General features: G+C 47.9%; 1 protein-coding gene across 1 annotated transcript in view; it reads right to left on the bottom strand.

The window, feature by feature from the left end:
* DNAH2 (dynein axonemal heavy chain 2) overlaps positions 1-12867 on the bottom strand; it is a 328965-nt gene that overhangs the window by 17317 nt on the left and 298781 nt on the right. The window contains exons 77-79 of the mRNA XM_077470685.1: positions 11822-11970; positions 11260-11443; positions 1769-1959 (exon numbers count right to left, since the gene is read on the bottom strand). Of these exons, the coding sequence (XP_077326811.1) occupies positions 1769-1959; positions 11260-11443; positions 11822-11970 (524 nt within the window). The remainder of the gene's footprint in view (positions 1-1768; positions 1960-11259; positions 11444-11821; positions 11971-12867) is intronic.

Below are 12867 nucleotides of genomic sequence, written 5' to 3'. Positions count from 1 at the left end.
TATACGTCGGCACAATTGCAGTGGTGGGCAAATGGGGGTATCTGTACATCCCTTTTAATCTGGGGGGCTAGTGGGTACGTGCCCGTCGCGTACAATGTGACCGTGACCACGGGTCCCATGGGCTTGATGTCCGCTGGTGTCCCGCGATCATGTCATGGATCGGAAGAACGGGGAGATGTAAACAAGGCATTTCCCCGCTCTGCCTACTGACATGACAGGGATCTACTGCTCCCTGTGATCGGGAGCAGTGATCGCTGTCATGTCAGTGGTAGCCCATCCCCCCAGAGTTAGAGTCCCTCCCTGGGACACACTTAACCCCTTGATTGCCCCCTAGCGTTTAACCCCCTTCTCTGCCAGTGTCATTTACACAGTAATCAGTGCATTTGTATAGCACTGATCGCTGTATAAATGACAATGGTCTCAAAATAGTGTCCGATGTGTCCGCCATAATGTCACAATAAAAGTCGCAGATCACTACTAATAAAAAAAAAAATAATTATAATAAAAATGCCATAAATCTATCCCCTATTTTCGGCCTAAACTGAGGAAAAAAAAAATTTTGGATAAAAATTGGGGATATTTATTATAGCACAAAGTAAAAGATAATGTTTTTTTTTCTGGGGCTGAAGTGGTTAAAAAAAAAATCACTAAATTCAAGCTTTAATGATAATTCTGACCCAAACTGTTATTTTAAAGCATATCTACACTCAAAAACAAAAATATCATATATTGCAGCTTACCAGTCCTGAGATGTGGTATCTGCATTTGTTTTCTTTTCTTTTTTTTTGTCTCCCTTTATTCACAACTGGTGATCCTGCCAGTAACACACTTCTTATCCTGGGCATTGTCACATTGTGACAGGACTAGAGAACCCCACACCTCTCTTCATCTGCATACCATAGACAAAGGTTCTCTGCATTCTGCAAATAGAACTGAGGCCAGAAGGGTTGATTTACTAAAGGCAAATAGACTGTGCCCTTTGCAGGTGCAGTTGCTCCAGAGCTTAGTAAATGAGCAGAAGCTCTTCTGACTTCCATTATCCAATCACGTGCAAGCATAGGTGTGCATAGCTTATTGCATTAGGAACACTCAAGCACACATGTGCGTCTACATATAAACGGTGTCGGTAGGGAGATCAATCTCCCTGCTGGCACAGTAAAAGAGAAGTGCGTAATGGCAGAGCTGGTAAGATCGAGATCTTTCCCATCTTCCTGCTGGCACACAGACGATAATGCTAATGTGAATAGGGTGATTAGGGTTTGCCCAGGCACACCCTGCACGCATGTCTATGCTAGCAAAAATGCATTTTTTTTTTATTTTTCTTGCATGTGATTGGGTATTCTTTGCAAAGTGAAGGTTTACCTCATTTACTAAGCTCCGGCGTAACTGCACTTTACAAAGCCTATTTCCCATTAGTAAATCGACCCCAACTGAGGACAGAGAGCATAGAAAGGTATAAGCTCACTATATTTCTGGCAGGACCAAGAGGTTTTTTTTTCACCTTTTGAACATTGTATAACAAAACACTTTTAATGGTATATTTAATAGACCAAAAGGAAACAAGTAATAGAAGTTCATTGTTAGGGATTGCATATGCATAAAATCATGCACAGATGAAGAGTACAGGGGTCAGGAGGTGAGAGGTCACAGGCAGGGTTTTCCTGCACAAAGAAGGTCACGGAACTCCAGATGGCATTTAATATCTGTATATAAAGGGGACAGGTTATATTCCATACAAGGGTCAGCTTCTGACAGCCACATGTCTCACCTTGGGTGGCTCAGTTGTCATCTTGATGCTGGCCTGTAGGATGGAGATGGGGAACTCGGGGTGTGGGCTGGAGCTCAGCCACAGTCTGAAGCTTGGGTGTGGATTTTCCACCTGCAGCTGCTCCACCAACTTGTCCAGCTGCGGCATCCAGGAAAGAGAGAGGTGACAATTGGCTAGGAACACCCATTGACCTGAAAACACAGAATGGGTCACCATAGAGCAACTCCAGTGTAATGGGGAAAAAGGACAAGGAGGAGCTTAAATCATTAAATACATACAATGAAAGCTAAACTCCAGATGATTCATATTTCTGTCTATCCAGTCCCAAGATTTACACAGCTCTACACGTTAGCAGAGCCAGGTTGTTGTCTTCACTCCACTACAATTGGTCACCTCCCCGTCTCGACCCCCCATCCTGTGATTGGACAGTGATGGAGCAAAAGCAGTTCGCGGTCTCTCCTCCTGTCATCGTGTTCCTTGTTATCACATGTGCATGCAGCTCACCTGACTCCTAGTGCTGATGGGAACTCTTAAAGCGGAGTTACACCCAAAAATGGAACTTCCGCTTTAAAGGAGGTGACCCCCTGACACGCCACATTTGTCATGTCATTTTTTTTGGGGGGGGGAGCGGATATCCTCTTTTCAGAGGGTCCCAGCTCCCACTTCTTCCCAGCCCACCGCGGCACTGGAAAAGAGATCACCTCTCCCCGCTCTCTCTCGGCAATCATCTGTGACACGTCACAGGTCCCAGATGATTGCCCGGCCAGTCACTGCGTGGCTCGCGCATGCGCAGTGGGTGCCCGGCTGTGGGTGCCCGGCTGGGCAGCCGAGCACCCACAGTTACAATGCCGGTGCCCCAGAGAGGAGAGGGAGAGGAGCGGAGCTTCGTTCGCCCACATCGCTGGACCCTGGGACAGGTAAGTGTCCGATTATTAAAAGTCAGCAGCTGCAGTATTTGTAGCTGCTGACTTGTTTTTTTTTTTTACACAGAACTCCGCTTTAAGGTGTCAGCATACCAAGACATTTTTGGACAATTTCATCCTCCGAACTTTGTGGGAACAGTTTGGGGGCGGCCCCTTCCTGTTCCAACATTACTGTGCACCAGTGCAGAAAGAAAGGTCCATAAACACATGGATGAGCAAGTTTGGGGTGGAGGAACTTGACTGGCCTACACAGAGTCCTGACCTCAACCTGATAGAACACCTTTGGGATGAATTTGGGCGGAGACTGTGAGCCAGGCCTTTTCTTCCAACATCAGCGCCTGACCTCACAAATGTGCTTCTGGAACAATGATGATCAAACATTCCTATAGACACACTCCTAAACCTTGTGGACAGCCTTCCCAGAAGAGTTGAAGCTATTATAGCTGCAAAGGGTGGGCCAACTCAATATTGAACCCTACAGACTAAGACTGGGATGCCATTAAAGTTCACGTGTGTAAAGGCAGGTGTCCCAATACTTTTGGTAATATAGTGTATGTCCGCATTGATTTGTTAAATCTGCTTTGAGTCAGCTTAATTGGGCACTATATGGACCATTTATATATCTTTATAAATGTGGAATATGAAATATATAAATGCCCCACGCAGAAAAGTCCAGGGGAAGCTGCTCCCCGCAAATGACACAAGGAAAAGATTGAGACATTATGCTGGAAAAGAGTTCTTTACTGTAAGAGCCAGGGTCGCTGATAGGGGGTTACAGGCAGTACTCAAGAAGAAGTCCTCAGAAGTGGGACCCAGCAGGGGCTGCTTCTCAGGTAGGCTGTATTGGACCACATGGTTTCTAAATGGCAGCCCAGCCAGCTGCAGGAAGAGTGAGGCACCAAGTATACCCCTGCCATGCTGCCAGATCTTCCCCTGTACACACAGCTTTGCCAAGGACTCTAAAAATCAGAGAGCTGATCATTGCCCAGAGAGCAACTGAGCCCAGCATCCTGTAGCTCCCTATCCTCTTGCCCTCTTGCCAATTGATTCTTGTCTGATTACACATGAAAGGTCTTCCTTACAACTATGCAGTGATTGTAGACCTTTAGATATTAGTGTTTGGGCATTCATTGTTGCCCCAGCCCAGTTGGCACATTGGGGGTGTTATGCACAAAGGGGTTTGCCTGAAAAGCAAGGCTACTTATATGCTTATACTTATATGTTTGGAAAAAAAGGAGGTCAGATGAATAACTGATAGAAGCATGGCTTGTGATGTCAAAATAATAAGTAGTCTGGATAAGAGAAGCCCAAGTGTCATTCTGATGTGGTCCTGTGGTGTTGCAATAAATTAGGGCTGTGGAAATTAAAGATGAATCCATCAATTCATCATTCATTTTTTGATAAATCAAAATTCTTTTGATCAGCACTCACCTCTTCGCCGGCTTCCGGGTCTTCAGGGAGTTTAGTCGGAGATCCGGTGGCGTCACAGACGTTACTGGACTCCTCCCCCCCTTCTCCAAGCCGACCCGGTCTGCTAACAAAGGGAAGGTGGGAGGAGTCCTGTGACGTTGAAGTTCTGGTTGAACGTAACGCGTACAGGGGAGGAGCTACGCATGACGTCACCCGCTGCTGATTGTCGCCTTTACATGCTGTGTTTTTATCATCTTTATGTGAGTAGTTTGTGTTTGAACACAAAAATTAAATCTTATACTTAAGCGGTGAGCACTTAGATCTTTTATTTCTACCCATGACCTGGTGTCCTTGCTGAGATCTAAGGAGACGTGAGAGAAGTTTATAGTCCGTGTTAACCCTTTTGATATCCGCTTGCGTGACCACCTGTTTGCACAGGGGTCCATGCCATAAGGTGAGAGTGATTAGTTAGACCGGAGGTGGAGGGATTGTCACGCTACTGTGGAAACTTACGTCAGTGCTACAGTTTGAATTTAAAACGTATTTGTGTGCACTGTGAAGTTAAGTCATGGATTGTGGAAACTAACTAGTGTCATTGTATATAGTGTATACCACAGGGTGATTGTATATAGTGTATACCACATTTACCACTGACTAATGCAGAGTTGCAATGCAAGGAGATCAGCTAAAAGTAGTTGGATCTGTATGTGCGTTATAATTAATCAAAATTAGTCGATTAATCGATTAAAAAAAAATTGATTAATCGAACACGAAGATTTTAATCAGTAACCGCCCTACAATAAATACATTTGAGAAGACAGGAGAATGAATGATGGGATTGGTGGGGGAATGGGGGGGGGGGGGGGGGCGAGGGCAGGTAGGTAGGCTGTAGGCTGGAACCCATGATTTCTGATGGCTGCCCTGGTAACAGCAAACAAAACCATACGTAAAAAAGCAATAAAAAAATAAGATTGATAATATTACTAATTAACCACTAGATGGCACTAGAGATCACAGAATGGATATCTGAATATAACCAAATCATTCCCCCAACTTCACACACTGGAAGGTGTTACTTTTGTAATTAAATGCACACAGAGATACATAGATGACACCTCACTGATATACGTGTGAACAATAATTACTATTGCCAATTCATTCAATTATTATGATATAATTACAGTGATAATTAAAATGACAAAAATAGGATTTTTGACTTGCCTGTGAAATCCTTTTCATGGAGTAGAATACAGGATCTCTAGTCTTTCCATGTGTTATATGCGGCTACCTTCAGGTGATCGGACACAAGTAAAATAAAGCTGCAGGGCTGTCCCCTTCAACTCCCAGCTAGCAGGGCCGGTGTTCTGACATATAGTGTCCGGCCATCTAGAAGTGTCCGCCCCGTACTGCGCAGGCGCAGCACGGAGCAGAAGGAGATTCAGGAGATGCGCAGTACACATCGGACACTATCCGATGGGGGACATTATGTGATAGGACACCGGAACAAGGAGTGGGCAGGAGGGGAAGCTGCCCTGGGCACTGTGGTATCATGTGAGGTGGGGGTGACAACAGCACAAGGAGATTGAGGGGGGGTGCGGGGAGTGGTGATTTAGGGGGATTTGTGTTGGGGTTGGAAGGGGGGGATCTGCAGATAATTTGTGCTGGGAGGGGGGGATGTGAAGTGGGGAGGGGGAATTAGGGGTAGAGGATTTGTACTAGGAGGGGTGTTCAGTGTTTTTGTGTGTGTGTGTGTGTGGGGGGGGGTTGCTGACACATAGGGGTCGAATTACTAAGGGCAAATAGACTGTTGCTCCAGATCTTAGTAAATGAGCAGAAGCTCTGCTGACTTCCATCATCCAATCATGTACAAGGAAAAATGCTGTCCATTCATTATGTATGTGATTGGGTATTTTTTGCACAGTGAAGCTTTACTTCATTACTAAGCTCTGGAGCAACTGTACTTTACAAAGTGCACAGTCTATTTGCCTTTAGTAAATCAACTCCATAATGCTCATACATCTTGCAGGGTGGGCAGTTTGACATGTTTGCCCTGGGCTGTAGATGACTCGGCACTGCCAACTAGCCTTAGTTTTGTAGCAAGAGATTATAAAGGAAAAGGGGACGGTGGCCTCTGTTCTCTACTGTACACCATGAAAAGGATTTTGCGGGTAATTCAAAAATCAGTTTCTGTAAATCATGCAGTACAGGGCACAGGGTCTTTAATCTTAACCGCAGGATGTCCCAAAGCAGAGCAACATAGCAAACAAATTCTAACAGGCTGATAAAACAAACGAGTCAAGAAAGGGCTTGGCGGAACTCAGAGAGCAGCTTGCAGCACCTCACACCTGTAACTGGCTTCAGAGGAGGCCTGAAACTCCACCTGGAAAAACGTAATTGTGTGAATGGAACACCAGATGGCAGCCTTGAAACCTGGGAAACATATGGCTGATGCTGAAAAGCCCTAAAGGCTTGAATTATGACTCGTCTCATCCACCTCCAATAGTGAAGCAAAAGACAGCCCCCTAAGAAAACCTGCATTAAAGACAAAGAATGAATCTGAATGCCGAAAAAAGACTGTAGTCAAGAGGCAGGCTCTCACAGCATGTAACATGTCGAAACAGCGGAGTGAAAAAACCTTGGGATGTTTCAGATCAGGGCAAAAGGTAGGAAGAACAATATCCTGGTTGAAGTGGATGGGGGAAACCATCTTAGAGAGAAATGATGCCTTAGGCCTCAAGACAGCCTTGTGCTTGTCTAATGCCCCATACATACGTTTGGACTTTCCAACAACAAAACTGGGATTTTGTTTGAAGGGTGTTGGCTCCAATTTGTCTTGCATACACACGGTCACACAAACGTTGGCCAACAATTACAAATGTAGTAACCTACGTACGGCGGAGACGGAGGCAAGAAGGCCCCTTGGTACAAGGGAGGCAATGACCGACCTGGCACATTCCATACACAACTTTTGAGAGTTTTTGTGCCCAAAACATCTGAAAACGGGTTGGAAATCCCTGGTGGGATCTGGTGAATAGCAGTATAGAGATCTGCCGGATGTTTACGTGGAAAATGGCTAATTCGAAAGTAAAAAGAGAGAGGAGGCAAAGTCCAAAACTCTAGTTTGTAGCCTCTGGAAGTAATGATTTGGACCCAAACATTTGAGATTTCTTGAGACCAGATGGCCAAGGAGGCCGATAGATTTCCCCCCACACTAATAAGTGGGGTGCACTTTATTGGAAAAAGAGCTTGGACCTAGATTAGGCTGCTTTGGAGGTTCACGTTTTCCAGTGGAAGGGTGCTCAAAGTTTGGACTTAGGGTTTGAGGCCATCTGAGCGGCGGAAAAAAAGGTTTTCCCAGTCTCAGCAGCATAAGTCTTTTTTTTTCTGGGGGAGGAGAGTACTCTTACCCCCAGTGATTTTCCAGATGTACTTAATTAGGGCATACTAAATTGGCGTTCCCCATCAAGAGACGCTTCCTGTGCAGGAGATCCGCCAACCTAAATTCGTGCCACGAGATCCTTCACATGTAAATGGTAAGGAGGCTCATAATTGATTTCTAGCAAAGAGTATCTGGTAAGCTGTCTATGCATACTGTAAGGCTAGAGAAAAGATCTTTCAGTAGTGGTTAACAAATAAGTCCATAAAAATGCTGGAAGCATCATTTTTGGGATGATTCTGATCACAAGAATAAGCTAAAAAGAACATTTTTAGAAGCTCATTTTTGTTTCTACAGTCATTACCGATTAATGAACAAGAGTAATGCTCAATCAGCACAGCCGTTTGTGATAAATCATTAAGAGTAGTGACCAATCACTAAACAGATGGAGTAAATCACTTCCTTTAGTGCAAGTTACATTAGCAACAACAGTAAGGTTAGGCCGCGTACACACGGGCGGACTGTTCGCCCAACCTTGTCCGCTGAACAGTGTTTGGGCGGACAGTCCGCTCGTGTGTGGGCTTTCAGCGGACAGTTTCAGCGGACAGTTGGACGGACAAAGTCTTTCGGAAATTCCGAAAAACTGTCCGCTGAAACTGTGTTTGAGCGAACAGTCCGCCCGTGTGTGGGCCTGTCCGCTGTACTTTCGAAATGAGCGGACTGTTCCCGCTCGGAAAGTCCGCCCATTTCGAGCGCGTGTACAGGTAGGCGGGGCCCGCGAAGGAGACGTCGCGGGCTCCGCCGCCTGGAATGGGCTTAAAGGGGAACCCCAACGCCGAAAAAAATCGGCGTGGGGGTTCCCCCCAAGTCCACACCAGACCCTTGTCCGAGCACGCTACCCGGCCGGCCAGGAAAGGGGGGCGAGCGAGCGCGCCCCCCCTCCTGAGCCGTACCAGGCCGCGTGCCCTCAACATGGGGGGTGCCTTGGGGAAGGGGGGGCCGCGCGGCCCCCCCACCCCAAAGCACCTTGTCCCCATGTTGATGAGGACAAGGGCCTCTTCCCGACAACCCTGGCCGTTGGTTGTCGGGGTCTGCGGGCGGGGGGCTTATCGGAATCCGGGAGCCCCCTTTAAGAAGGGGGCCCCCGGATACCGGCCCCCCACCCTATGTGAATGAGTATGGGGTACAATGTACCCCTACCCATTCACCTGTGAAATAAAGTACAAAAAAAAACACAACACATGGAAAAAGTATTTTATTGCACAGCTCCGGGGGTCTTCCGTCTTCGGGGGTCTTCTCGCCGGACTCCTCCGCTATGTGTGTGTAGCTCTTTTACTAGCGGAGGAGTCCGGCTTTCTTCCTCCCCGCCGCCGGCCTCTTCTCCCGACTTCGGGGGTCTTGTCCCCCTCTTCGGTTCTTCTGCCGGGCCACCGCGCCTGGTCCGGTGGCCCGGTCTTCTGTCGCCGTCTTCCGTTCTTCTGTCGCCGCCTTCGGTTCTTCTGCCGGCCCACCGCGCCTTCTTGTAGCTCTTTTACAGGCGGTGGCCCGGTCTTCTGTCGCCGCCGCCGCCGCCGCCGCCGCCTTCCGTTCTTGTTCTTCTTCTTGTTCTTCTTCTTCTCCTGGAGATGTTGACTCGACGATCTCTCCGGCCGGAATGCCAGAGCCGCGCTGTGCGGTCACTTATATAGTGACAATGGGGCGGTGTCACATGGTATATGTCACATGGGTTGGTCACATGGTGACCCCGCCCCCTTACGATGTCATAGTCCCCATGTGACATCAACCCATGTGACCAACCCATGTGACATATACCATGTGACACCGCCCCATTGTCACTATATAAGTGGCAGCGGAGCGTGTCCCTGGCATTCCGGCCGGAGAGCTCGTCGAGTCAACATCTCCAGGAGAAGAAGAAGAAGAACAAGAAGAAGAACAAGAACGGAAGGCGGCGGCGGCGGCGACGACGACAGCGGCGACAGAAGACCGGGCCACCGCCTGTAAAAGAGCTACAAGAAGGCGCGGTGGCCCGGCAGAAGAACCGAAGGCGGCGACAGAAGAACGGAAGACGGCGACAGAAGACCGGGCCACCGGACCAGGCGCGGTGGCCCGGCAGAAGAACCGAAGAGGGGGACAAGACCCCCGAAGTCGGGAGAAGAGGCCGGCGGCGGGGAGGAAGAAAGCCGGACTCCTCCGCTAGTAAAAGAGCTACACACACATAGCGGAGGAGTCCGGCGAGAAGACCCCCGAAGACGGAAGACCCCCGGAGCTGTGCAATAAAATACTTTTTCCATGTGTTGTGTTTTTTTTTGTACTTTATTTCACAGGTGAATGGGTAGGGGTACATTGTACCCCATACTCATTCACATAGGGTGGGGGGCCGGTATCCGGGGGCCCCCTTCTTAAAGGGGGCTCCCGGATTCCGATAAGCCCCCCGCCCGCAGACCCCGACAACCAACGGCCAGGGTTGTCGGGAAGAGGCCCTTGTCCTCATCAACATGGGGACAAGGTGCTTTGGGGTGGGGGGGCCGCGCGGCCCCCCTTCCCCAAGGCACCCCCCATGTTGAGGGCACGCGGCCTGGTACGGCTCAGGAGGGGGGGCGCGCTCGCTCGCCCCCCTTTCCTGGCCGGCCGGGTAGCGTGCTCGGACAAGGGTCTGGTGTGGACTTGGGGGGAACCCCCACGCCGATTTTTTTCGGCGTTGGGGTTCCCCTTTAAGCCCATTCCAGGCGGCGGAGCCCGCGACGTCTCCTTCGCGGGCCCCGCCTACCTGTACACGCGCTCGAAATGGGCGGATTTGCCTCCTCCTTACGTGGGCGAGTCCGTTCATTTCAAAAGTTGAGCGAACTGTTTGCCCAACCTTGTTCGTCAAACAGTCCGCTCGTGTGTGGGCAAGTCCGCTCATGCAAATTTTGAGCGGACTGTTTGCCGAAACTGTTTGACGAACAAGGTTGGGCAAACAGTCCGTGCGTGTGTACGCGGCCTTAGTAGTAAGTTATTTCAGTACAGTTATGCAATAAATGCTGGCATCTCCAAAGTCTTAAAGTGGAAGTAAACCCATCGATTTAAACAGTTAAAAAAAAAAGGCATGCCGGGAATGCTAACTGCACATTGGCTGTGCTCTCAGCCAAACTATCAAACCATCCAATAGCTGGTGTCATAACTAATCACATGTGCAGCACCATAGCAGTTGAAGATTAAACAGAGGCAAAGATGGCAGCTTCCTTGGCTGAAAACGATAGGGGAGTTTACTTCCACTTTAAGCTGACTGTTTGTGATCCACAGAGATCTTCACTATGCGACCACCAGAGGCTGAACAGCTTCTCCGTGAATCTACCCTGGCTTCTCTATTCATCCGAATGAGAAAGTTGTCAACCGTTGAAGCCAACAGTCTATGGCCATGGAAGAAGTAGAACCAGGCCTAAAGACTTTACCTGTCCTGTCCAGAAGGCCACACAGCAAATGGGTAAGAGAAGCACTTGAAGGGGGGGGGTCAACATTAAAAGGAAACTGTACTCAAGTACCCCTAAAGGGTTCCCTCGGTCTGAGCCTAAGAAGGCCCAGACGAAAGATAAAGTCTGAAGACAAGACCTGGTAATTCAGTGGCATGTGTCTGCTATCATCCACCTACTGTATGACACACTCTACTTCTGTTTGTAGTGATGGGTTCCCTGCACTTACACAACTATGATTTTTCCTTTCACTATAAGGACCCTTTGTATAATATCTGCCCCTTTCCTTCAGACGTGTGTTATGAGGTGGGATGTAGCAGATCTGAGCCTCACCTTCCTTCACTCCTTCTTTGATCATGCGAGTAGCGATGGGTGCTTGGCCTTGTCCCAGGGACAGAGTCTGGAAACGCTGCGACATGTGGCACTGCTCAGCTAGTTGTTGAAGAGCACCCGTGGGATCCACGCCTGGGGAGAGAACAAATACCAGTGGAGAACGAGGGAGGGAGTCATCAACCACCTGAAAGAAAAGAGAGGAGGCCAGCTTATGTTATGGACACCGAACAACTGATTTAGCTCAGCCTACTCAAAAACAATATTTCAGTTATAGTAGGTGGAGAATGTGGGCCAAGTCAGTTCTTGGATTCTTATAAATCTTAGATACTCCAACAGTGAGATCGCTGTGCCAAAATCCTCAACTCTGTTCCTTTTCTCCTCAGCAAGCAAAGGATTGTACACAGCAGGATGTACCACATCATGGTATTTTCAAGCAAAATTGGAAAAACTAGAAACCTGAGCAGAGCCTGCACCATCCCCTCCATTTTCTATTTTGACAAAGCATTATTGTGTGTTACATTTGTTTAAAAAAAACAAAACCTTAAGCCCTCCCCCTGCTCACCGCTCTCATGTCCAGTACAGGTGGTTCTGTGAATTTTGATCCCAGGTTGTTGATGATGAAGGCAGTGACGCAGAAAGCCACCCTATCCTGGCGCAGCGAGCGTACAATCAGCATCCGCTGCACCTCACTGCAGGCATTTTCCCATTCCCCTGCAAAACAAACAGCGGGTTGACCAACTGCTGATGACGCGGCAGTTAGAAAAAGTAAGCAAGGTTATATCCTGAGTCTACTGTAATAAGTCAGACCCAAACTGGTCACTGTACATTACATATGGGAAGAGTGTTTTTTTTGTCATTTTAAAATGAACCTGTGCTTTGGTCAGGCAAGGCCAGAAAACAGGTTAATTTTAATGACCATTCCACCAGCTACTCCCTTTTCTGCCCTGTAGCTCCATTCATCTGGAGAAGAGAAGTTACATACCCGGTAGTTATAGGTATTAATATAGATGCAAATGTCCTGGATTTTCTGGGACAGTCCTGTATCTGGAACCTCCCAATAATTCTGTGTCCTAGGGATTACAGCATTCCTGACCTGGGCAGCAACTCAAAAAAGGGTATTAATCAAGGGCTGCCAGTGGGTGTTTCCTACATATTTAGAGGCGGAGAAATATTTAATAGTGGGCATGGTCTGGGTGTGACTGCCTAGAAAGTGGGTGTTTCAGGCGTAGGCAGTGCGCTGGGGTGGCAATGTGCTTGGGACTGAGATTAATATGTTGGTAAACGTGGTTATAGAGGAGCTTGTGGCTTAATCCCCACCCTTCCTCTTATACGTCAGTGCAGAAGCTTGATGACTGACTGTTAACACCATTGCTTAAAGATGCTGTCCTTCCACATAAGAAAAAAATAAAAATAAATGGACCAATGTTGCATTATGGATGGTACATTAAGTTGCAGGGACTGCAGTTAAGAGAGCACAACCCATTACTAGGTGAGAAAGGGCAATTGCAGTTTACGATTGCATGGTTTAGATTTCCTTTCAGTAAGACTTCATTCTCACTTCTAGAAGTAACACAAATATCTGAACAATATAAAGCTGAAAAAAGATAG

Source organism: Lithobates pipiens, unplaced genomic scaffold, assembly GCF_037356315.1.
Source record: "Lithobates pipiens isolate NorthernLeopardFrog02 unplaced genomic scaffold, aLitPip1_a1.2 Scaffold_8, whole genome shotgun sequence".
In the NCBI taxonomy this organism is placed as follows: Eukaryota; Metazoa; Chordata; class Amphibia; order Anura; family Ranidae; genus Lithobates; species Lithobates pipiens.
The sequence above is the reverse complement of the archived record's forward strand: the minus strand, read 5'-3'. Positions and strand labels throughout refer to the sequence as shown.